Source organism: Ictalurus furcatus, chromosome 13, assembly GCF_023375685.1.
Source record: "Ictalurus furcatus strain D&B chromosome 13, Billie_1.0, whole genome shotgun sequence".
NCBI lineage: Eukaryota > Metazoa > Chordata > Actinopteri > Siluriformes > Ictaluridae > Ictalurus > Ictalurus furcatus.
Window position 1 is genome coordinate 8,801,515 of NC_071267.1, and position 26,849 is coordinate 8,828,363.

A 26,849-nucleotide genomic window follows, 5' to 3' on the forward strand; every position below is an offset into this window, starting at 1 on the left:
CTGGTGTCAGTGTGTGTATGTGTGTGAGAGACAGAGAGAGATGGAGCAATGGCTTACGCCTGTGCAGGATGATTGATGGTGTCGTTGAATGCTCTTGCTATTACCGCTCACTGTCTCCAATAAAGGAGCTTAATCATTGCTTGACACACGGACTGCACCACGCCATCCACCAATCACAGGGCTGCCCATGCTATTCTATCCACTGCTGTAAGGGATCATATTACACCGATCTGGCTTATTTGTAGGCTATTGTGTTGTTGCCAAACTTAATATAGACAGAGGCCATTGAAGCCTAACCTCAGCATTTTTGGGACAGTTTCTTTCTTAAGTATTTGTTATTGTTTAAGAAGTAAGTTGACACGGAATTCACTAAAGCTCAAACTGTACATGAATAATAATAATAATAACAATGCACTATTATTATTAATAATAGTAGTAATAGTATTGCGGTTGTGTTATTGTTACCTAAACAGTTTAATGGTTTAAAAGTAATAATAACAAAAAGTCTATATACTTGGTCAAGCCTCCAATAACTAATACAACTTCAAAACAATACTCTATGACTACACAATAACCTAATAACTTATATTATATAACCGGAACAACTTTCTGAGGCTGTGTATAAAGTTTATTTTTGCACGATTTCTCCTTATATCTTTCTTTAAAAATAATAATAATAATAATAATAATTTAATTCTCTTAATATTTCTTTAATTTAATAACGCCCTCTCCTCACACTGTTTAATACCCTGGTATGTAGTATGCGGGTTTGGCCGTTGCCATGGCGACGCGCTATTTATATACACGGCGGATTATTTTGACACTGTTTAGCACTGTAGTATGTAGTTTGGTTCCTGGCCACCATTTCTCTCTTTTTTAAAAAATTAATTAATTAATTTGACTTTTGTTTCTAATTGTGGTTCAGCTTTTCGGCTCTCGTGACCGCCGTTCAACCCATAATTACAGGCCTCGTGACTGGAGATTTAAAAAAAAAAAAAAAAAAAAAAAAAAAAAGGAGAAAAAAAACCCCCTGCATAAGGCATAAAAAGCTGACGTAAATGTTACATCCTGTAATGATAAGCTGGGGCTAGACAACTTTTCTTCATGGCGGCGCTAAATCATGTTGTTGTTGTTGTTGTTGTTTTCAGACCTGCTCGACCTTTAGAAATCGATTATGGCTTTAAAATGCGCGGTGTAAATGTGTGGAGGGTTTCCTAATTAAAACACACACCTACATTATCCTGACACATATGAAGTCGACACACAATATCACCCTTACCACGAATCAAACTAGACACAGTGCTGTGAATATACAGTATGATTACACAGGGTCGTATATCAGCGTTGTTGTTGTTGTTGTTGTTGTTTGCACGAGCCTAATAAAAGCTTGACATTGTTATCATTTGCGCATTAGCATAACGACTCGCCACCCACAGAAAGCTCATGAACGTCCCCTAACGTCTTTTCTTTTCTTTTTGACCTCCGTGAAAGCGAGTTAACGTCGAAAAAGAAAAAAAAAAAAAAACACCATATCTTACGTGACTAAATAAATTACCAGCTATACTAGAAATAGGAAGGAGGAAAGCAGAAGTGCGCCTCCGAATCTCTGCAGCTCTGCAGGAAATGTTCTTTCTATTACACATCCAAACGACCTCAGCCGCAGGTCCTTGTAGAGACATAAAACCACACCGAGACATTTCGAGATATTCTCGACACACGTAAAGTCTCAAAAAAATTCTTTTATAGTTCCTGCGCTGTATTTTAACTCGCGCAATCGTAACAAAGTGCAAAATCCGCGTGTAATCTTCGGGGTGTTTTTTTAAAACGGTACCGATGCGACGACAGCGTCTGACCAGCTGCGTGTCCGTACCGTGTTTTGAATTTAATATGAACGTTTTGTCGGCGAAATGCTTCGTAAATCGTACGACTAGAAACGTGGACGCTGGGAAAAATATTACATGGTAACAGCGCACATTTTTGAAGCGCGGAATTCCCGCGGCGTCGTTTTCATATTGAGCCTCGGCGAAGCACCGGGCGCTCGGATATTTTCCCCTTCCAGGACCTGCGGCAATCCATTCAAGCCAACAAGTTTGGAGAGAATGTTGAGTTTAATCAATTCAGAGCGTCGAGATGGAGCCCAACTCACTCACGGTATCATCAGCCACTCCGCTTTTATTTCCCTTTTCACATTACACACACACACACACACACACACACACACACACTTACACACGTTGTAGTTTGGGCGAATGTTTATCTTTCAGCCGTTATACCGTATTGCTATCGAGGCGTTAGAGGAAACTTGAAAACAAGTGAATATTTTGGATTCCTGTATTAAGCTGGATTGTGGATATTTGTGGTTTGTTTTGGTCGCGTGAGCGTGTTTTGTTTGTTTGTGTTGATCGATTAGACGTAGGATGAGTATAGATGAGAAGGGTTGTGTTTGTTTGAATTGGACGCTAGGATATTAATGGTGAGATTAATGACTTGTCGTGTGCTGTTTCCGCAGTGGGTCGGCTCACCTTGTGGCTTGCACGGACCGTACATTTTCTACAAGGCGTTTCGGTTCAAGCTCGAGGCCAAAGCGAGGATTTTGTCTCTGGGCGATTTTTTCTTCGTGCGCTGTAAACCGGAGGACCCGGTGTGCATAGCCGAGCTCCAGCTGCTCTGGGAAGAAAGGACAACCAAGCAACTTTTATCCAGCTCCAAACTTTATTTTCTGCCAGAAGATACTCCCCAGGGAAGGACTGTCACTCACGGAGAGGTAATTACACATTCACGCCTCTGTGCTCGTGCTTGCTTATTTGTTTGTTTGTTTATTTATTTATTTCTTCGATATATATATATATATATATATATATATATAATTAGTGTGTGTGTGTGTGTGTGTGTGTGTGTGTGTGTGTTACTCGCTTCATTTCCTGCTTGTTGTTGTTGATGATGTTTTTTTGTACCACAATTTCACATCATGAGTGAAAAGCGCGAGCTGCTGTTATTTATGTCTATTCCGCTTTGTCGCGAGCTGATTTCCTTTCATTCAAGTCTGATTCCTGATTCTGGTCGCCTTATTCACACACTGCACGGTGTTATGCCTGCTTCATAACAACCTTCAGTACTATTATTATTGTTATTATTATTATTATTATTATTATTATTATTGACCAGTAATAACCTATCAGATTTTTATAGCCTAGCATTCATAGCTAGTATTTAGGAGAAAAGAGACAGAGCGGGTCTGGTGCTTGTGTGAAAGTTGTCACCTTATCTTTTTTTTTTTTTTGCATGCCTCATCAGATAAATACACCAGTGCGGAAATTGCGAAAGCCTATGCTAGGCTGTGCTGTTCTCTCTCTCGCTCTCTCGATGAGGTAATACAGTATTTCCAGTGCACTCAGAGCCTACACATATTGTCGATTTGGCAAAAAAAAAAAAAAATGAAAGGGGGGGGGCAGTGCATGGGGCAGAAGAGAACGCGCTGTGGTGTTGTGCTGTTTTGCGAAAAAAAAAAAAATGCTTGCTTTGTATCCCATAAATGTGTCTATAAATAGATCGAAACGTGAGAGCAAGAAGAAGGTGAATAAACGTAAGCTGTATGTTGCAGGAGATGTGCACGCGGACATGATCCCAGTGGGAATTGATTAATAATGGCAGACTGATAAAAAAAAAACAACAACAAAAAAAAACAAGGCAGCATTGGCGAGAGATGACATTTATGAAGGTTATTGTTGTCCACAATGCTGCAGCTTTGCTCTACAGATCCGAGCAACCAAAAGAAAAGGGCGATGTAGGCTATATTTGTGACTGGAAATTAAGCCATCATGCATTAAATATGCTGTTGTGTTTATAATATTTCATATGGCTTTGATCCCTTGCGCGCGATGCAGTATGCAATTGTTGTTGTTGTTGTTAAGACTGCTGGTGGTTTACACAGCTAATGTAACTAATGTAATGGTGGATGGAGGTTTAGCCTGTATCTGTTTTTTTTGTTTGTTTGTTTGTTTTTCCCCTGTTAGTATAAATTAGTGAATAAAAAAAATCATTAAAAAATAAACCCTGGTTGTTTTGGTTTGAACTTTCACTGCATGGTTTCCAACCCCCGAGTTGCAGGGTATCACGTTTCCTTTTCCATAATAAGCAACAGGTTTTTTTTTTTTCTCTTTTTTTTTTTTTTTTTTTTTTTACGCAAAGCCCGGACTCCAGTTAAACGTCAAGGTTGCGGCGCAAACGCGTTGGTGAATGCGCAGGTTACGCAAACGACGCGCTGCGGCGACCTTGAGCGCACGCTGTTTACGCAACGTAACGAGGCGGAATGGAGGTGAAAAAAAAAAAAACCCTCTACCATTCGCTCTGTTTGTTCAGTTGATCAGGGACCCTGTCCTCTTTCCAACCAGACACCCCCCCCCATCCCAACACACACACACAGAGAGAACTCTGCTTAGGTTGCCAGATTGGAGAGACAGTTTCCACCTCAATACACACTTTAAAACCCAGCCAACTATGTAAACCAGTCCAAACTGTGACTGTGCCAACTGAACGTTAAACTACGGACACACTGTAGTTATGGCCCGCAGAAGTCCGTCTAAACAGGGTCACCAGGTTTGGATCAAGTGTTTCCAGGCAAAAACGCCGCGACCCAATTCACTATAAATAAGCGCAAATGATGTGGCAAGTTATATTTACACTTATTATTTAGTTGTGATCAAAATCTATCCACGTTAAAAGAACAGGAGAACCCCACCCAACCCCCACGACAATCTGATAACTCCCACCGCTCTCCTTCACTTATTCATTCACTCACAGGAAGGTGAACTATTTACTTTTCAAATTTATTACTCATACATGACTGCCCGCTGATCTCGAGACGGCAGGCCAGATAGAATTACGAGCCCAAGGACAACGGCTCGACTTTTAACCGTTTAACAGCACGGGACACCGAAAGCGATTTCTGTCCGCTTGTTTTTAACAGAAACCAGTCATGTTAAGTCATGTGGCTGGCGTAGCCTGTTTGTTTTAGTTCTAACATTCAATCCTGATTGTGCAAGGGGGGGGAGAAAAAAAAAGTTAAAGGATACTGCTTTGTGCTCGTTGTCCTTTATGTAGTTGTTAAATGAGACGTGCAACATTTAAATAACAATGAGGTGCAGTGTCAGCCCAACCACCTGCAGTAAGATGAGCCTCCTAACGCCTGCACCTTCCCAAGGCCAACATGCTCAGCCAAGTGTCCAATTAAATTGCATTTGCATTCACACAAAGTTACCCATACTCCTTTGCATAAGGTCACAATTTTTTGTGGAAAACAGGAACGGCACTGCAACGGATTTATCCCTCCTTGTTGTTTCGCATTGCCCGGGAAAATCTCGTTCTGGAGATCAAGGACAAACCGCGGCATTTTAGAGACGTCCCTTGTGCGTCTGCTTTTTAGGGCGAGAACTCAATTCCGTCCTGCCACGTTGTAAACGATAAACCAGCTTCTGCTTAAAATGACAGCCAGCGTGATAATGTGAAAGAGATAAGCAAAGCAGCTACGATTACTGGGGAATTGTACTTCCAGATGCATTTTTGTTTTTACACCCAGGTGATGTAATTTCCCCTCTAACTGGAGTTAGTCATTCAGTAAAGGACAGCAGTGGTGGCTGCAAGCTCTAGGTCTGCAGTATATTCTCTCTCTCTCTCTCTCTCTCTCTCTCTCTCTCTCTCTCTCTCTCTCTCTCTCTGGCAGTGAGCCTACAGAATTTAACACTTAGGCCTTGAGCCTAGAGAGGGCAACATTACACTCCGCTTCAGCCATGTGCCCTTCTTGCATTGTGCAACTGACCGTGTGCACTCTCTCCGTTTTCTTCATGAGCTATTTTCTCATTATTTTCCTCTTCATGCTTTTTCATCTATCTGAATTGGATCTCTCCTAAAGCATAAGTTTGTGGCTTTTTGTTGTTGTTTTTAAATGAGGCGTGTGTGTGTGTGTGTGTGTGTGTGTGTGTGTGTGTTTCTTTTTTTTTTTCTTTTTTCTTTGTGTTTCTGATTATGCTTCGAAGGAGAATACTTGTAATTTCAAAAGAGGTTTTTTTTGGTAGAGTGCACAAGCCTACTCCCACAGCAGGCTTCCCCCCCCTCCCCTCCCCTGTATTTAATTGGACCCAGTTGTTCTGCAGCTTTGTTGCTCCGTCGCTCATAATATCTGTGTTTTGGCAAGAGAAAAAGCAGGATCGTCGCTGGCAATAGGCTTGAATAGCACTTATATGACATAAGGGCAGATCTAAATGGGGTTTGCGCATTATAAATAGGTTCCATATCAGATTCCAGCGCGTTAGTTTGCATAACCACATACGCGCAGACAACATGGACACTATGGATTGACGGCGCACGCGGATTTGCATATAATCCCCATCTTGTTCAGGAACTGGATCTAGGGAACGGTGTTCATATCCAATAGAGTTACTTCTCTCCGCTGCTATTTGGATGACAAAACAGTCGGGCTTGCGAGCGGGGGCTGCTGCAGAGGTGCTGCGTGGCTGAGATCCAAACCCAACTTTTCTGCCTGGCAGAAGTCCAGTGTTTCTGTTTTGGATGCCTGGGACATATTTATAGTTCAAATGAGATCATCAGTCTCTTTCTTTTTTTTGTTCCTTCCTTCCCCGAATTGCTTCACCCCCCCCCCCCCCCAACACACACACACACACACACTCACTTCTCTCAGAAGGTAACATTCTTCAACATGAGGGTTACGCTTCTCGTCAGCTGGAGAATGTGACCCATGTTCGGTTTTTAAATGGCATGTCACAGCCAAACCGGCTGAGTTACAGATTTCCTTAGTATAGCCTTCCGTAATGGTGGTTGTGCATTAACTACGGGTTGACTGTAAAAGAAAACAGTTTTCCTATCAAGTCTTTACTTGCTGTCCCCCCCCTTGGGCGCTGGGAGCATGCATTTGCATCACACATCTCTTGTGTTTCATGACAAATAGAGTTAATTTGGTTGTGTGGTGTCATCATATTTCACTGCAAGCCATTCTGAGGGCTTGCTGTGCATTCCCATCCGAATTCACACGAATTAGGATTTTCAGCCGAGTGAAACTGGATGCGAAACACCATTTGTTTTAACATGTTGTTTTAAGTAGCAGAGTTTTGAAAGGGCTGGGTTGGTTTATAGACGTCAGTGTTTTATAACCGAATTTCACACCACCGCACCAATGAATTTTCTATAAAAGCAGCTCAGACAGTAGCGCTGAGTGTAATTCAAATGGTTAATCTTAACGCTCTGGTCGTAATACGTTGTCATTCACTGGGTTTTGTATGATGTGCGTACGCTCTATATAATCTAAGGCTAAAAATAAACCGAATAAAAATGTGTTGGTGTTTAAGAAAAGACAAACATCTGATCACTGATATGGTCGGTAGGTGACGCTTTCCACGAGGAGACGTTGATTTAGTGTGTATGAAAGGCGTCTCCGTTGTTGTCAGTGCGACCGTTTTCGTGCTTGCTTGTTTCTAGAGACGGGAACATTACAAGCTGTGTTTTGTTGTCTTATTAAATTTGAGAGAGAGAGAGAGAGAGAGAGAGAGAGAGAGAGAGAGAAAAAGAGAGGCTTTTAAGGAAACAACTATTTATAGGTGCTATAATTGTGTAAGTAAGTGATATAGGAAGTTGTTTCGCAGACGTTCCACATTAAATGTAACTATGAACAGTTAAAATGTACAGCGTGTCATTCTGTAATGAATGAAGCCATTTAATCGGTGGAAAATTGTCGTCGTACAAGAGGAATAAAACGTGGAATAGTTGTCCGCTGTATGTCGTTGACTAGCCTTGCTTCATATTAGGCCGCATTACACGACCAAGTCCTGGATTATTTTCCTGTAAGAACGCTCCGTGTCGTGTTTTACTCCTTACATGTTGCACAGGCTGCTCGTTTGCTCTGATATCGCAGTATACGAGCTTTCTGTTACATTTTAAAGATGCTGAATTGATTAACGCAAGGTGGAGATGAATTAAGCAGGGAGAGAAAAAAAGTTCATTTAACTTTCAGCTTTACAAAACACAGCTTCCTCCAGAGCCACGCAGCACATTTTTCATGTTCCCGGGTCAATAATTCAATAGGCGTGCGAGCAGGTGGACAAATCTGCAGTGACCTGGGGAATTCCTGGCATGACCCGTCGACCCAGTGGAGTGAGACACACTCAGTGCGACGCTGTCTGAGGGCTTTCGTCCCCCCCACCCCCCGCCGTTAAAGTGTAATTACAAGGACCCGATTGTTATAACCCACAGGCCCAAACCTAAAACATGGCGACGGTTTAATGAACAAAAGTAATCATGTTCATAGTCTCGCTCAATAACAGAAAGTAAACAAAGCTGTATATCTCTTTCCACTGCGGGTCTACGTCACGTTATTAATGACATCACTGTCAATATTGCTAGCTGTTGCCATGGCAGTAATGAAGTTAAGTCGAACGAAGCTCGTCGGCATTCTCAGAACCCCTACGGATCGAATGTTATGCTTTAAACCTTGAAGAATTTTGAGCGAGGACCAGTTTGCCCTCCTGCAGCTACAGAAACACTTTGCTAAGACTGCTGATGCAGAACTACTCTCCAAAACACGTGTTCTATTGTAGTGTCAGTATTTATTATCATGATTCGTTTGTTCTTGTCGCTTTCAAATTAGCGGATCAGTCAATCCAAAATAATGGATTAGTAGTAATATCTATCTATCTATCTATCTATCTATCTATCTATCTATCTATCTGTGCTTTATAGAATTTCTGTAAAAGTGCCTATTAATAAATAGATAGATGGATAGATAGGCGGATGGATGGAAAGACAGACAGACAGACAGATAGATAGATAGATGGGTGGATGAATTGATGGATAGATGGTCAGATGGATGGATGGATAGATAGATTGATAGAGAGACAAGTGGCTGGATGGACAGACTGATAGATAGATAGGTAGATAGTTAGATAGATGGATTGATAAATTGATGGATAGATAGACATACAGACAGATGGATGGATGAATTGATGGATAGATGGTCAGACGGATGGATAGATTGATAGAGAGACAGGTGGATGGATGGATGGACAGACTGATGGATGGATAGATAGATAGATAGATTGATAGAGAGACAGCTTTCTGTATGGACAGACTGACCGATAGATAGATGGATAGATAGATAGATGGATTGATAAATTGATGGATAGATAGTCATACAGATAGATGGATGGATGAATTGATGGATAGATGGTCAGACGGATGGATAGATTGATGGAGAGACAGATGGATGGATGGATGGACAGACTGACAGATAGATAGATAGATAGATAGATAGATAGATGGATGGATGAATTGATGGATAGATGGTCAGACGGATGGATAGATTGATAGAGAGACAGATGTATGGATGGATGGACAGATAGATAGATAGATAGATGGTCAGATGGATGGCTAGATAGATAGATAGATTGATAGAGAGACAGGTTTCTGGATGGACAGACTGACCGACCGATAGATAGATGGATAGATAGATAGATGGATTGATAAATTGATGGATGGACAGACTGACAGATAGATAGATAGATGGATGGATGAATTGATGGATAGATGGTCAGATGGATGGATAGATTGATAGAGAGACAGGTGGATGGATGGATGGACAGACAGATAGATAGATAGATAGATGGTCAGATGGATGGCTAGATAGATAGATAGATTGATAGAGAGACAGGTTTCTGGATGGACAGACTGACCGACCGATAGATAGATGGATAGATAGATAGATGGATTGATAAATTGATGGATAGATAGTCATACAGATAGATGGATGGCTGAATTGATGGATAGATGGTCGTATGGATGGATAGATTGATTGATTGATTGATAGAGAGACAGGTGGATGGATGGATGGACAGACTGACAGATAGATAGATAGATAGATGGATGGATAAATTGACGGATAGATAGTCGTACGGATGGATGGATAGATACATACTTAGATGGATAGATAGATAGATAGACAGACAGACAGATGGACGGATTGATAGATCGATAGTAATAGTAACATGAAACATATCCAAATATTTAAAAAAAAAAAAACCCAACCTGAATCAAGTCAATATTTGTTTCAGTTGTATAAGAGAAGTGCCTCTTTACATTCCTGTGCAACATTCTTTTTTTTCTTTCTTTTTTTTTTTGCAGAATGAAATTTTGAAAACCTACAATTTGCTCTTTAGTACTGACAGTAATGCTGAACACATTTACATGACCTTACATTTATTCACTTATCAGACGCTTTTATCCGAAGCAGCTTACAAATGAGAAAATACAAGCAAAGCGAAATGAAACACACGAAATAAACATCCAAAACAAATTTAGTATAATTACGTAGGGTGGCTAAGACTTTTGCACAGTACTGTAGATACTGTAGACATACTGTATAGCTATGTATATAGAGAGAAAGGGAGTATCAAACAAGGTGTATTGCGAAACAGACCTATATCTTTCTTCTCAAACGCTCATTATTCCAATATTTGAAACCACTAAATGAAGGAAATGTCTAAAGAAGTCATTTTCAGTCCAAGCCAGTGCTCAGAGTCTGATCTTCAAAGTGGCGAGCTCAGCCACATGATCCCGCAGTAAAGTTTGCTGTGTCGCCATTAGGATTAACAGCGTTTGACCCACTTAGCTTTATAGGGGCATGGAAACAGATGCCTTTGCGCTTAAGTGGTTATTGTGCACAGAAGCCTGTGCCTCTCCGCTGCGCCGCAATAACTTTAAGGTGCGTTAACTTTTAAGAGCCGCCGATTGTGTTTGCAGGAAGAAACAAAAATGGAGTTTAGACTGCAGCAGCATTCGCATGTCCAGGAGGAATGCTGTCTAAACCTCTTGGAATGTGTATATCTGTCTGCATGGGAAATTAGAGATGTCATCCAACCTTGGCTGCTTTTATTTAAAAAAAAAAAATCATCCTTTGTGCTGTTTCGGAGCCCAGGTGCTTTATAAATAATATATTCTTTTTTTAAACGACAAAAATAACAATGTATTTACTCTAATTTGCGTGCTTTGCATTTTTGGAATAACCAACCGACAGAAAAGGATGGAAGCTGTAACCTTCTGTTTTGATATTATTAGATATTTTTAATCCTGTGATATTTGAGAAATGTGGTAAAATCCACAGAGGATCCAAAAATACAAGTAATGGAATAAGTAATGAAATCTTGTGGAACGTGTATACACCGGCCATATTTGATTCATAATCAGTAAAAATCATGCAAATAAAACCGTAAAATTTGTATAAGTTTTTAAGCTTTTCATTTTTGTTGTTGGTAAAATTGGTCTCCAGGATTCTGGACCGAACATGAGCGGGACATTGTAATAGAGCGCTAGGTGTAATGTAAGTTATGTAATAATCTGTTCACTGATTTCATTGTTTGATAGGAAACCTTTTATATAATAACAGCCAGAATGGCCATATGACTCAGCTTTATTCATTCAGTTTACTAGGACAATGAGCTCTACTGTTGGAGGGGGGGGGGGGAGAAGATGTTACACCGGTGCAATGATTCAACAATGCTAAATGCATATGGTTTAATCAGATGTTCCTGCCAAGAGAAAGCTAGACAAGAAAGCAGGCATTCTCTGTGAACGTGTCTGCTTTTATTGGGTCGTGGCTCAAAGATGATGTCACGCGGGCAGGAAGAAGTGAGAGACTCCTGAAGTAGCGTTACTCATGAGTAAGAAAATACTGTGGGGGGGGGGGGGGGGGAAAGATCACGGTTAAGAAAATCTAGACACATCTGTTCCTCGGAACTTGTCGATAGTAGACGCGTATGGAGATTATATTTTTGATACCATAAGAATTGCCATATTTATCACATTTGATGATATCACAGTACTTTACTACACTAGGTGCATAATGAAAAGTTTTGTCGATCATTTAGACTGACATAAACAGAATGCTAGGATTGCTTAAAGCAAGGAGGATACGTGTGATGTGATGTTCAGATTTGTCGACAGTGAAAAGACCGGTGCTTGTATGCTGTCAATCAGTGCGTTTACATGGACGACAATAATCCACTATTAACCCGATTAAGACGACACTGATTAAGAAACTAGCATGTAAACAGCGATTTTTAATTACCTTAATCCGATTAAGGTCATACTCGAAGTAAACACAAATGGAATTAAGACGTGTGGAGTATTCCTGTTTTAGTCGCATTATCGAGGTGTATTACAGACATGTACACACCTTAGTCACATTATTAACGTCGTGTTAGAGGTTTCACCGCACGGCAAAAAAGAGAGCGCGGCTGCGTCCCAAACCGCGTACTTACCTACTATATAGTAGGAGAAATACATGTATCTCGGCTACTATATAGATGATAAGTACACGGTTTGGGACGCAGCCCACGGCTTCAAGCAGTCGTCTATTTGCACGTACAGCATGACTAATAATTAACCGCACTTGAAGCGTCCGTAAAAAAATAAATAAAAACACCCAGTGTCAGTGACTTCGTTTACATGGACAGCAGTAATCTAATTATCGACCTTACTCTGAATAAGACAATATTGTGATTAAGGTGTTTACGTGAGTCGCTTTTAGAATACTCCTTTCATGTTCAGGTTTTACATGTTATAGAACGTAGATCGATTAACAGCACACGTCATTACGTCCCCGCGCCACGCCGTCCGACGTTCCCTCCAGAATTCCACGTATCGACATAGAGTTGGTCTTCGTTATGGAACCGTATACAGTTCTGGGTGTTTTTATTTTTAATTTTTACGAACGCTTAAAGTGCGGTTAATTATTAGTCATGCTGTACGTGCAAATAGACGACTGCTTGAAGCCGTGGGCTGCGTCCCAAACCGCATGCTTACCTACTGTATAGTAGCTGAGATGCATGTATTTCGTCTACTACAGGCCTATAGTAGGTAAGTACGCGGTTTGGGACGCAGCCGCGCTCTCTTGTTTCCCGTAAAACGGTTGAGCACTGCCGTGTGTGATCGTAAAACGCGGTGAAAACTCCCACACGACGTTAATAATGTGACTAGGGTGTGTACATGTCTGTAATACACCTCGATAATGCGACTAATACAGTATGACCTTAATCAGATTGAGGTAATTAAAAATTGCTGTTTACATGCTAGTTTCTTAATGAGTATTGTCTTAATCGGGTTAATAGTGGATTATTGTTGTCCATGTAAACGTGTGATCTTGAAGTGTCCACAAGGCAAATATTGAATATGTAAGGATTAAAACATGATGGCATGCTGTTATAGAAAAGTAATCAACCAAAAGCTGGTGTGGTGTGATGTGATCTGACGTGAAAAAGGGGATGGCTGAAATGAAGTCTTTTTCCCATAACGGCACATCCTGAAGTGTTTTCACCACAGCAGTTTGCCAATGATTACAATTTAATACGTTTTAATGCATTTATGGTTACAAATAATGTTGAGGAATGCCAGCAAGACAAGCTAGTTTACTGTTATTGCTTGCAGTTGAGGTCATGAGTTTACATACGCCCTGCAGAACCTGTACAGTGTTAATAATTATTTTTTAAATTGCATCATAAAAATGGCATTTTTAAAATTCTTTTATTTAGTACTGCCCTGAATAAACTATTTCACATCATAGATGTTTAGATATAGTCCACAAGACACAATAATAACTTACATCTTGCAACATTATTACAAATGAACCAGTTCAAAAGTTTACATTGTGCGCTTGATTATTAATCCCGTGTGTCGTTACCTGGATGATCAACGACCGTTTTTATGTTTTGTGAGAGTTCTTCATGAGTCACTTGTTTGTCCTGAGCACTTAAACCGCCCACTGTTCTTCAGAAAAATCCTCCAGGTCCGGCACATTCTTTACTTTTCCAGAATTTTCTGCATATTTGGTCCCTTTCCAACAGCAGCTGTTTGATGTTGAGATTAGAGCTGGGCGATATGGACTTCAAACTAAATCACGATATGTTCTGGTATTTATTGCGATAACGATATCAGTGATGATATAAATATAGTACCCTGCACCGCTGTTTTTAGCTACAAGTGCTAGCTGTGATCTTGAGAGCCTCAGAAACACAAACATTGATCTAAAAGTAAAAAAGTGATTTTCTGGAAGCAAACCAGTTCCAGATTGTCGAGGTACAGTAGCTCCGCGTTTAGCGATGAACTCCTCCTCAGCTTCACGTCTGCCTTCCGCCGTACTCGTCTTCACTCTGCACGTGAGCTGCGAACCGGTCGCACACAGCAATACGTCATCGACCAGGCTTTATCGTTATTATCACAGGAAGACTCATTCTAAGACTAATTAAGGGGAGAATTTCTACCAGTATATCGCAAACTATAAGATATCTCCCATCCCTAGTTGAGATCCATCTTTTCACACTGAGGACAACCGAGGGACTCGTACACAGCTTTTACAAAAGGTGCAAACATTCACCGATGACCAATAAGGCAAAACGATACATTAAGAGCCGGGGGTTAAATGATCAGTGTAAATTTTAATTTTGTTTAAAGATGAATATTTCTTTTTCATTTAGTACTGCCCTTCAGAATCTACATAAGATATTGACCAGTTTCCCAGAAGACAAAATGATAAAAATTTACACCGATCATCCTGTTCAAAATGAAATTTTTATGATCCCTCATATTTTTTTTTACACGATTAACATTTTGCAGATTCTGCGAGGCGTATGTAAACTTATGACCTCAATTGTACATTATAGCAGCTATAAAAAGTCTTTCCTTCACATTTTCTTGAAGTGCTGACAACCGAAGATTCCTTCCATATATATATATATATAATATATATATATATATATATAATATGTCTGATGTCACCAGTTAGTCCAGGAGTGTAGTGAGCAATTAGCAATGCTGTGTTAGTAGTAATAATAATAATAATATTAAACTTATTAATAATAATAATAATAATAATAAACTTAATTTTTATATAGCCCCTTTAAAGCAGCTTCTCAAGGCACTTTACACAATAAGAAAATATCAAGAAAATAAAAAAAAAAAACCAGATAAAACCACAAAACATACAAAAACTTGTATACAAAATGGTTAAAGCCATTAAAAATAAGCTAACCTTAAAAAAATGAGTTTTTAGGTTGGATTTAAAAATGCTCAAATTTTGTGCATCTCTAACATGAGCGGCTCTGGAGTGTATTCCCGAGTCTAGGAGCACAGGACGATGAAGCTCTGTCCCCTACAGGTCACAACCGTGTCTGTAGACCAGCTCGAGAGGAGCGTAAATGACTCTTGGGAGTATATGAAGTTAAAAGCTTAGACAGATACCGAGGGGCCAGACCATGCAGTGCCTTATATTGAGCATAAATAAATAAATTAAACAGTAGTGTTTGCGCTCCAAATTAGGGCGTCTTACAAAAACATGTTTCTGGTACTTTTTTATTATTTAAAAAAAATTTTTTTATTATGATCTGTTTGTTTGCTTCAACCTTCTTTCAACTAAACTGTTGCATGTTGTTCTGTTCTTGTAATTACTTGGCTTTGTGAGCTCAGCCCTGCTGCCCGCAGTGTTCTCCCTGGCTGAAGAATCCACACAGTTTCTTTTCCTAGCAAACTTTCCATTTGAATCAAAATTTATGAGCAAGGATTCTTTGGTGTACACAAACAAACCCACACAATATTCAACCCCCTCTGGCCACTCGTCCACCTGTCTAATGCTGTCTCTGTGCCCGGGCAGGACGAAGTGATCGCCGTGTCGGAGAAGGTCATCGTGAAGTTGGAAGACTTGGTGAAATGGACAGTGTGGGATTCATCGTGCTGGAACAAGGGCCTGCATGCGCTGCCTCTAAAGCCCTCGATGCTGAAAGAGCTGGGCAAGAATGGCCAGAGGGAAAGCCTCTACCGCTACCGAGAATCCACGTTCAACAGTGGCCTGAACTTCAAGGACGTCCTGAGGGAGAAGGCTGAACTGGGTATGTGTCTTTTTGAAACTTGCTTGTATGCAGGCTGAATTGCCTTATTGTGTTTAAGTGAGCCATAAGGCACAATAAGTCCATCTTGTATCATTGTAAATGGTTCCCTTGCTGGGATGACGATATGGCCGTGTCGGTTATTGAGTGACTTTATCTCCTTCCCCGCAAGGCTTCTTTTTTCTAAAAGCTTTATGACTGCGATTTGCATTCACGAGTGTGTGGCGGATTCAAAGGAAAGGCCGGCTGCGAGGCGACGCTTTAGTCACCGTTTACCTTTCGACTGTAGGGAAAAAAAGTGACCCAGTAATCAGGATCTATAGAGTAGACGGGGATCTCTTAATCCCTCGGACATTTTCAGCCTATTTCGAGTGGGCATTTAACCCAAGAAGCTGCGTTCGTCGCTAGCCGAGGAACAGGACGTCGTCGAAGATTACACGCTCGGGTGAAAAGGAGCGCTTTTCATGTGAAACGTAGCAAGAAAGCACCTGCAAGCGGTATCTCATTTTTTTTTTTTTTTTTTGTAAAGACGTCCACTGGCCTTTTACAGCCTCGACGCAGGAGTCTTTCATAGCAACAGTCATATTTTAGGAAGGCTGTTAGGTCATGCTTACCGTTTAGACTAGCAAAACGTTCAGGAAAGCATGTCGCTTCAAACATGAACCAGTAATGCTAGCTAACTACTTTACTTAAGTTTGAATTCTCTTTAGACCGAGTATGCAAAGTACTTGCCTTTGAAACTGTTTCTTTCTGGGATCTTTTTCTTGTAGGCTGGACGTCAGGAGCATATTAGCATCCTTTCCTATAGTAGATAATACGTAAAGCAGATCAACTTTACGCATTTTGTAAAGTTTCGTAAAAATCTCTCTTTTTTTCTTACTTGGAAGAGATTACTTAGACAGTATGATTGAGCTACACCGACTTTTTGCTGATGTGGATTTACCCTAAAGGTTTACCCTTCCTAACCAGTTGATGCCCAAATCTCACCTTTACTGTACAGTGGATAAATCTGGATTGTGTGTTTTGTACTTAAGACCTGCTGCCGTGCTGATCCCAGGACAATAGTTTTCACAATAGGCTCATACGAAACATCCTGTTAACACACACAGTACCGCTTGCCTTTAGTCTTCTACAGCTGTAACGATTTGTCACACAGAAAAGGATGGGCTCTCTTTTGAATCTGGTTCCTCTCAAAGTTTATTCCTCATGTCGTCTGCGAGAGTTTTCCTTTTTCCCCTGCCGCTTCTGGCTCGCTACAGATTTCTGTGAAGCTGCTTTGTGTCTATTGTGCGTATTGTCGCACGCGCTATTCAAATAAAATCGAATTGAATTAAAGCACTGTTGCGAGCGGTATAAGCGACGTCGGCTCGCGGTGAGGATTTTCAATGGTGTTTACGATTCAAACACGACAACAATACAAAACGGCGCATTCAATCAAGACGTCGTACTAGTAGATACGTCGGGGAGAAAATGGCATTTAATTCGCATTTGTGTAACGTAGCATGCCTTTTAAGTCAGACACAATGCCACGCTGTCATTAGAATTCCCCTCCATTTGCGCTTTCATTCTGTCTGAACAATATCCCGAGCGTTAATTAACGTAGGAGCGCCCTGTTCCCAGAGTAATCATTCCAGGAAGCAGGAAACCAAACAAACAAAATGAATGAATAAATAAATAAATAAATAAATAAAAAATGAAGAAATAATGAAATGGAAGGTTCCTGCTGTATTTTTGTTATTGTAACTGCTTTGATATGCATTTATACATTTGTAACACGCCTCAGTTATCGCACAGTCCTCCGCTGTCGAGTATAAACGCCACAGCACAAGCTTTATGGCCATATAAATATGTCATTTTGGCTGCATTCCTGGGCAGTAGATACCTGCTGGAAGCCAAGAAACAGCCCAAAAAGAATATCCAGGTCTTTTTTTTTTTTTGCAAAGCATCTTATTTTAGCTCAGGGCCTGGTGAGGAGAAATGTGCGTCCATTTGGCGTCCAGAACGTTTAGGTTTCAGGCAGATTGAAAAGACATCTAAGAGAGCTATACTTACATATTTCCCTATTTAGCAGAGGGGGTAATTAGACAGCAGACGTTGGTTGTTTTTTTTTGTTGCGTTTTTTTTTTTTTTTCTCCTTCATTGCCAGTTGCAGGAATTTGCATACGCTTAGAATTTTTCTCAGTCCGTGCAAGCAAACGTTAAATTGCCCTTGAATCAGCTGATATATTAGATGCCTGCGCCGAGATTAGATAGGAGAATCAATAATGGCCGCTTTGTCGCTGAAGCTTACACGAAGGCTACAGCTGCGAACGTGAATCAATAGGGAGGGCAACAAAAAAGACGTGTGATTTATTTACTGTCACTCGTCTAACCTTATTACTTTGCGCGCCTTGCCAGCGTACATTTCTCTACTGTTAATAAGTGGCTTTTTAATGACTATATTAGCCTGTTTATGTTGTCAGGAGTCTAAATGCAGTTAGTCAGAACGCCTCCAGATTTGCTTGGTAAGCAGAATATTCCGGCAGTGAACCAGGGGCCATCTCTCTTGTTCCCTCTTTCTCTCTCTCTCTCTCTCTCTCTCTCTCTCTCTGTCTCTCACTTTTCTTTGTTACCCACAGAAAGAAAGGGATCATTCAGAAGGGCAGCCCTTTTCAGTGGCAGAACGCAGCCTTAAAAAGCACCTCTGCTTGTGGGAAATAAACCTGTCATTGAGACTGACGCATGAAATGGGCTTCAGTTTTATCCTTGTACTGGGTTTGCTCTTCATGATTTTGTAAATCATGAGCTACAGGAGCAAGCAAGGGACCAGTGATCCAGAGAGTCATGAGGGATGCAGGGAGAAGGTCCTGGAACCTTGCAAAAAAAAAAAAATACCACAGCAAAGCAGACAGATGTAGGAAAACTGTCTGACTCCAGATTCGTGATGCAGCATTTCCGATCGCAGAACGCGACGTAGCAAAGAGGCAGCTGATCGAACCGGAGGATTAGCTCTAGGGATCGTTTTCACAGGTGTTTTAGTTTATTTAGCCGATCTGATCTGATTGGGAAAGGGTCGTTTACAGAAAAGGGGTCGATGATAATTGAATAAATAAAAAAAACAAATGAACGGATGGAGAAGTATGTGTTTTATTTCATCATTCGTTTACTGTTTGTTCAGATTCTGTGGCACTAGTCAAAAGTGGTAACCTGTTACTATGAGACAAAACGATCACTTGGCGTTATTTATAGCTGTTTGAATAATGGTCGAGCATCAGTAAGTTAAAACTGTTGCCATTCAGTCATGTTAGCTGCTTTGGAAGCAAGTAATTTTATATAAATGGACCTTTGCGATGGGACGCACGGCGGCTTAGCGGTTAGCGCGTTCACCTCACATCTCCAGGGTCGTGGGTTCGATTCCTGCCTCTGCCCTGTGTGTGTGTGCGGAGTTTGCATGTTCTCCCCGTGCTGTGGGGGTTTCCTCCAGGTACTCCGGTTTCCTCCCCCAGTCCAAAGACATGCATGGTAGGCTGAGTGGCATGTCCAAGTTTGTCGGGTCTGTCCAGGGTGTACCCCGCCTTGTACCCCATCCTCCCTGGGATAGCCTCCAGGTTCCCTGCGACCCAGTAGGATAAGCGGTATTTGCAATTTTTTAAAATTTTTTTTTTATTTAAATCTCCCTCATATACAGGGTGTCCCAAAAGACTCCATACATAGGCAGTCCTTCCAGGATTTTGCGAAACGTATGCAATGAATGCGAATCCCACAATATTCTGAGGATCTTGCAATTTTTCTAAATTTGCCACGGATTTTCTGCAGACGCGTCATGTGACGTGATCACGGCACACGTTCAGCCAAAGCCCTCTTCTACACGCATCGAACATGAGTACAGCTAAAAAGTCTCATTTACCAGCAAACATCACTACGAAAGACCTGCAATCGCAGTTTCTCTAATTCGAGTAGTTTTCCGCAAAAAAAAAAAAACCCCACAAAAAACTCTTTGAAATTTTTTTTTTTGAAAAAAGACCCGGGAAAACCAAGCGTTTTTTTTTTTTTTTTTTTGCCGCAAGAATCACAGAAACTCTGCAAACTCCTGTACAGACTGCATAGGCCACTATGTTTGCCAGCACCACATCGGTTGTGCCTTCGTCAGTGGATGTTCGTGGACGTCCAGTTCTCGGTCGGTCCGCGACACTTCCAGTCTTTCTGAATTTATGAATAAGTTTGGCAGCAGTGTCGTGTGTGATGTGCTTGCCAGTTGAAGTCTCATCGCAAAGCTTGCGACAGCTTCCCGATCCAGCCATGAGAATGATTTCAATACGTTCTTTCTTTGTCAAAGGCGTTCTTAAAGGCTATCTGGAAAAAAAAAATATATATATATATATATATATATATGTGTGTGTGTGTGTGTGTTTATTAGAAAGGGTTTAAACGATGTTTTTCATGCTTGTTCAGTGAACCAGTTATTGCACATGCACCTGTGGAACAGGCCTTAAGACACGAACCGTTTACAGGTCACAGTTACATTAAAACTTAGGACACTAAAGAGACCTTTCTACTGACTCTGAGAAACACCAGAAGAAAGATGCCTGGGGTTCTTGCTCACCTGCGTGAACATGCCATACGCCTGCTGCAGGGAGGCATGAGGAGTGCACATGTGTTCAGAGCAATAAACTGCAGTGTCTGTAATGTAAGACGCTCAAGACAGTGCTACAGAGAGACAGGAAGGACAGCTGATCGTCCTCGCGGTGGAAAATTACATGTAAGCGTGTGCCCCCCCCCAGACGTGATGGAGAACTTGTAAATGCCTTGGTGGAAGAGTGGAGGAACATCTCACAGCAAGAACTGACCAATCTGCTGCAGTCCATGAGGATGAGATGCTCTGTAGTACTTAAAGCAGCTGGAGGCAACACCAGATACTGACTGTTACTTTTATATCGACCCCCGCTTTGTTCAGGGACTCATTATTCCATTTCTGTTCATCAAATGTCTGTGAAACTTCTTCGGTTCATGTCTCAGTTGTTGAATCCTTTTATGTTAATGCTAATATTTACACGTTAAGAAATTTTCTGGGAATAAAAGCAGTTGAATGTGAGAGGACGCTTCTTATATATATACACACACATATAGGGAGGGCTGCAGGTTGCATCAATCCACTGTGTGTTACATCAGTTACATAAAGAACATTAAAGGCCAGCAGCAGCGATATGCGCTTAGCTTCATTGTATGCACTCAAGCACACTGTGCACATTTTGCCCGAAAAACCCACTAATCCTTACACAAATGCATTCGACATTTTAACAGCAGAATTTCCATATCAGTGTCTGAATGTTCTCTCCTCCAAAACCTTTCCTGTTCATCTACTTCTGTAAGTCACTCCTACAGGCTAGCTGTTGTAGGCACCGAATTAGCAACAGCAACATCAGTGCATACGTAGGATCCCACGTGAAATACATTTATTCATTTATACATCCCGAATCCTTTCATTTTTCTGTTTATTTGGCATTTTATTTTTTTGCTACTAATGCCGAGTTAGCATCTTTTGTTCACTTTTTTTTTTTTTTTGGTTGTTTTGCCATTTTGAAATGCTGATGTGTGACAACATACAGCATGTGACTGACAGCTTAATTACGCCGTCATTACTGCTTGAACTATCTGAACCATGCTGTTACATCATGGGTATTTTTGAAAGGCAGCAGGCACTTAAAGGGCAAGCACCGCCACTGCATTACTAATTAGATTTGTAATTCTTTTGCTTCTTATCTTCTTCTTCTGATTATTATTTAATTATTTAATTTGGTTGGGTTTTGTTTTTGTTTTTTTTGAAAGATTGTGCCGCGGATGTGTCGGATCCACTAGAACGGAGGTACCGGAATCCTGTTCAGTCAGATTAAGTACTGCTTTTATCACAAAGTCCATTTATCTCTCTTTTTTTTTTTTTTCGAAGGGCGTATTGAATTAGCAGCAAACTGTCAGCGGCACAGAATAAACCTTGTTCGCCTTTTAATTTGGAAATTGCAGGCAGCAACGAGGCACCTTTAAGATGATGGCTCTTCCATCTGTTTTCTTGGCCGGAGCCTGTTACCGGTGCTTAACGCAGGTAAAGGAAGAAAGGGAGCTGTCTGCAATTGATGTGGAAATTGCCTCGATCATACGTGAAATAGCGTGGCGCATGCATAGGCACAGAAGGAGAGGAGGGGGGGGGGGACTTTTGACTATAATTGAAGGTAGGGAATAAAAAAGCAATTGTTCGCCCAAAGAAATGGGGACTGTTTAAATAATTAAAGGAGAGGCTTTTTCTGCTTCGTCTTCTTGTTCTTCTTCTTCTTCAGCGCACAGCCTCGTACACGGATGACAGCTAGCAGAAATGCATGCCAGAAGGTGAATGCGAGAGTAAAGAAAATGCTCTGTAATATTTGGCGAGAGAGCTCATTTGTGTTCACACTCGATTTTTCCCACCATGCCTATTGCCTCCGTCCGGTTTCACTTATAGATGGCGTGCTCGGCTTCAAAGATGTGTTTCCTTATATATGTATATATGTATATATATATATATATATATATATATATATATATATATATATATATATAAAATTAGGTTTTTGAAAGATGAAAAAAATGTTATATCTTACCCAGTATCTTGTCTTTGACTGCAGTTTAGTAGTTGCCAGCTCCCACTCTTGTGATACCCAAATCTCACGCCAGTCCCCCCCCCCCCCCCCCCAAAAAAAAAACCCAAAAGCGAGTGAGACAAGTGTAAGACTCCTGAGGGGACAACTCATCTTTTTTTTTTTTTTTTCTGGTTTCTGCTCACCAGACAGCCGAACACACTTGAAGGAGCATTGTTTTTGTTTGTGTGTGTGTGTGTGTGTGTGTGTGTGTGTGTGTGTGTGTGTGTGTGTGTGTTCAGCCTGAAAAATCTGCAGAGGAATAAACAGAAAAATGAACTAGCTCACGTTTGGTTATAAGGAGGCTTTTTTGTGTTTTGTGTAATCTGATCATTTAGTCCGAGTCGAGTTCTCAGTACTAGAATTTTCTAGATCGGCAGCTCCGGCGATCGTTCCGGCCGCAAAGGATTAGTGAATATTAATATGCGTTTGTTTGTTTGTTTGTTTGTTTGTTTGTTTTTTCTATAGTAACAGTTAATTCACAGGGACTCGTACGATATGTAATCGGCGTATCGGCCATATAAACTAATTTCCGTTCCATGAGTATTCGTCGACGTGACGTTTTCTGTGAGGAGATGTTTATTTATTTAGCCGTTTTATTTATTTATTTTTCTTGGAAGGAGACTCCAGGGTCTGCGCGTTGTAAACGTCAGAGGTAAAGTTTTTCGACACAGGACAGAGGGTTCCGTGGCTTCTCGGTGACATGACCGTACCACGCTGCATTATATCGATTCCCATCAAGAGAGAACAAATGGAAAGACTGACTGTGAGAGAATGACTGGTCATTGCTGCTATGACAGGAAGTTGTTTTGCGAAATTATAACAGCGTGTCGTTCTTTTTAATTCCTTAAACATGTTTAGTGTTGCTGTGGTGTAAGAGGAATAAAACATTTCAGGAATATAATCTCCTCCAGGGTGGTAACAGGGACTCCGCATCACCCGCCCCCACCCCCTCCCCCGCCCCCGTCATGATATCATGCGATGTTGTGTTTTATATTCCGTATATACAATGTCAATATCAGGATAAGACTTTTTTTTTTTTTTTCTCGTGACATCCAAAGCGAAGGCTTTATCAGGATTCCACATGTGTGTTCTTCCTACAACAGAGCGAACCCTTAGACAGCGTCATCGGCGGTTTTTACAGCAGATGATTTGAGCCTTATCTTAATGAGAAGCAGAAGGACGGCTAAACAGATTTGGCCACAGCATCAGCACACTTTGTGATAAGTCCTTTAGTCCGTCCTTGGATGTCTCATTAAAGATGTCCAGTTTCAATCCAGTGTTATTTCAGGACCTTCAGACATGACTTCCCTTTACCTTACCTAATTTTAATTCTGCATCCTCAGTGCTTTAATGTAAGCGCGAATTAAAAAAATTCAGCTGTTTGACTGAACGCTTGCATCAGTATAATCTGGCACATTAATATTAAGAGTCGAGTACTGACATGTACAGTAAAGATGCTTGATTTTTTTTTTGTTTTTTTATTCATTGGATAAAAAAAAAAAATCATTTTAATGACTTTCACTGAAGCTTGAACACAAAGACAAGGGGAGGGGGGGGGGGGGACTCATAAAATCGACGCATTCCTGATCTCGTAATTAACCTATCTCCCTTCCGGCCTCGTTATATTTCCGATGAAGTCTGATTTAGTGTCTTAAGGATATATTTTTTTCTCATTAAATCGGCAGACGATAACGGGCTCATTATTGCGCATCCGCATGAGATTCAGGTCACACTTCTAACAGAAGGAAGCGTCCGTCCGTCCCTCCGTCTCTCCGTCCGTCCGTCTGTCTGCTTTTAAAGAAAAGAAGAGAAAAAAACTCCCCACATCGATATCGGCATCACATCCGCCGGCGCCTTTGCTCTCACGTGACTCGAAGCTAATTGTTTGTGCAAGTATGAAAAGTAGGGTTAAAGATGTGGACTCTTATGTTGTGGTCTGTAGACGACTTGAACTCCACCCAGTTCAAACAGGATTCTCCAACACGTATGCCAGAGGTGTAATCTGACATCAAGGGAGGGATTTTCAAGCTTATCGAGGGTTGTTTGATGAAGTAGTTGCGTCGTTTAGATGGTTTATGGGAGGTCTTTAAGTAAAGTAGCAGTGCAGTATATCTGACAAGTCTTCCTTTGGTTCTTTTCTTTCACTCTCTTTTTTTTTTTTAAATCGGACATAATTACTCCAGCAGAGCTGAACAATAGCACTTAATTGTCTGTCTTTTAAAGATTATTATTTGTCACACTGTATGAGACGATCCCGATAAGATATTGGCCGAATTCTCTGACAGATCTGGATGAAGTATCGAAGATCCTTTAACGATAGACCTCCGATTCGAGATTAATCGGCCACGACCCAGAAAATGTGCTCGCATAAACAGAAACGTTTTAAACGCCAAACGAGCTTGAGGAAATAAGGAGAATTCTTTTTTTTTTTGTTCATTAGTACATTCTGCTATTACCGCTACTGTATTTGTAGCTGTTTTGCATAATCATATGCCGTCCTCCTATTGGTGGCTTTTATACGAGAGTCGTAGCAGCGATTTAACTGAAACATTTCGAACATTACCAGAAGGTTGTCGCCTGCTGTCTTTGGTTGCCGTGGCACTAAATCAACTCACGACCAAGTCATTATTTTACAGTGTGCGATGACTTGTGTATGAAAGTTAGCATAAGCCAAACCGAAAGAAAAAAAAAAAATCAAATCCGGCAGACGTACAGAAGTTTCTAAAAGGCTGATTTATTTAGTACTCATGAGCCCGTGCCACCGCTCATTTGCATTTAGTGACGCCCGTGAAACTCCATAAAAGGTAAAGGTTATGGTAAAGGCTGAACATTTTAGAAACGGAAGTTGTTTTGACTCGCTTCTACGCCAGTGAAATATTTAATAATACGTCATATCCGTTAGGGCCGCGTGATATCGAAGGAAAATGCGATGTATGATAACTTGTTAAGTAACGCGATACGACAGTGCTATCAGTGTGTAAAATCAGTGTATACGGTCGTGCCCAAACGTTTGCATAGCCCTTGCAGAATCTGGTAAATCTTAATACTGTTAACCAAATAAGATTGATCATAAACATCCCATGTGGTTGTTTTTTATTTAGCGCTGTCCTGAATAAGATATTTCACATACCAGGTGTTTACATATAGTCCACATGACTAATGATAATAGCTGAATTCCAAAGTTTACACACCCTCGGTTCTTAATCCTGTGTGTCGTTACCTGGACGATCAACGACCGTGTTTATGTTTCGTGAGAGTTCTTCATGAGTCCATTGTTTGTCCTGAGCACTTAAACCACCCCACTGTTCTTCAGAAAAATCCTCCAGGTCCTGCACTTTCTTTACTTTTCCAGCATCTTCTGCATATTTGACCCCTTTTCAACAGCGACTGTATGATGCTGAGATCCATCTTTTCACACCGAGGACGACTGAGCGTCTCGTTCAGGACTATTACAAAATGTGCAAACATTCACTGATGATCAAGAAGGCAACACGATACATTGAGCCGGGGGTGTAAACTTTTGAAAAGGACCATCTGTGTAAATTGTTATTTTGTTTAAAGATCTTTTTTTTTTTCCCCGTTTAGTACTGTCCTTCACACGCTAAATAAGATAGTTACATATCTCCCAGAAGACAAAATACTAACAAATTACACCAATCGTCCTGTTCAAAAGTTTACACCCCCCCCCCGCGGTTCTTAATGTATCATGTAATAAGTTTCATTGTCCCTTTGTTGTTGTCTTTACATAGAAACATATTGAACATATTGAAGGTTTTACATCATGATATATTGTGTACTGTTAACATGGTGTCATATTTTTGGTCATTTTGTCCACCCTTATCTCACATTAGGAAAGAAAGTGTTTAACGCGACCGCTACGTTTTAACATGTGCCATGTTGGCGCCTCACCGCTCCAGGGCCCTGGGTTTGATCCTGAGCTCGGGTTACTCCCTGGGTGAAGTTTTGCATGTTCTGCGCGTGATCATGTGGGTTTCCTCAGGGTTCTGCGCTTTCCTTCCACCTCCCCTGCTGGGAGGTGTATTGACTAAGATGAATTGTGTGTGTGTGAATGTGCGCGTGTGTGCATGGTGCCTTGAGTACCTTTCACGGTGTACTCATGCCTCACACCCAGCGTTTACGGGATATGCAACAGCTCCACGGCCGAAGACGAATGAATAGATAAACCAGTTACATCATCCGGTAGTAATTAAGTAATCATTTATTTGAATATTCCGTTGAGTTCAAGTGATTCGTTAAACAACAACAACAA

The 26,849-nt window shown here is 40.9% G+C and overlaps 1 protein-coding gene across 2 annotated transcripts in view; it reads left to right on the top strand.

Moving 5' to 3' along the window:
* Window positions 1-819: 819 nt before the first annotated feature.
* arid5b (AT-rich interaction domain 5B) overlaps window positions 820-26,849 on the top strand; it is a 106,604-nt gene continuing 80,574 nt past the window's right edge. Inside the window, exons 1-3 of one of the 2 annotated variants that reach the window (XM_053640519.1) lie at window positions 820-2,151; window positions 2,510-2,764; window positions 15,701-15,935. In XM_053640519.1, coding sequence (XP_053496494.1) covers window positions 2,131-2,151; window positions 2,510-2,764; window positions 15,701-15,935 — 511 coding nt within the window. In that variant the 5' untranslated portion in view covers window positions 820-2,130. Of the gene's footprint in view, window positions 2,152-2,179; window positions 2,765-15,700; window positions 15,936-26,849 lie in introns of those variants that run through there. The other variant, XM_053640518.1, reaches the window with a different exon arrangement.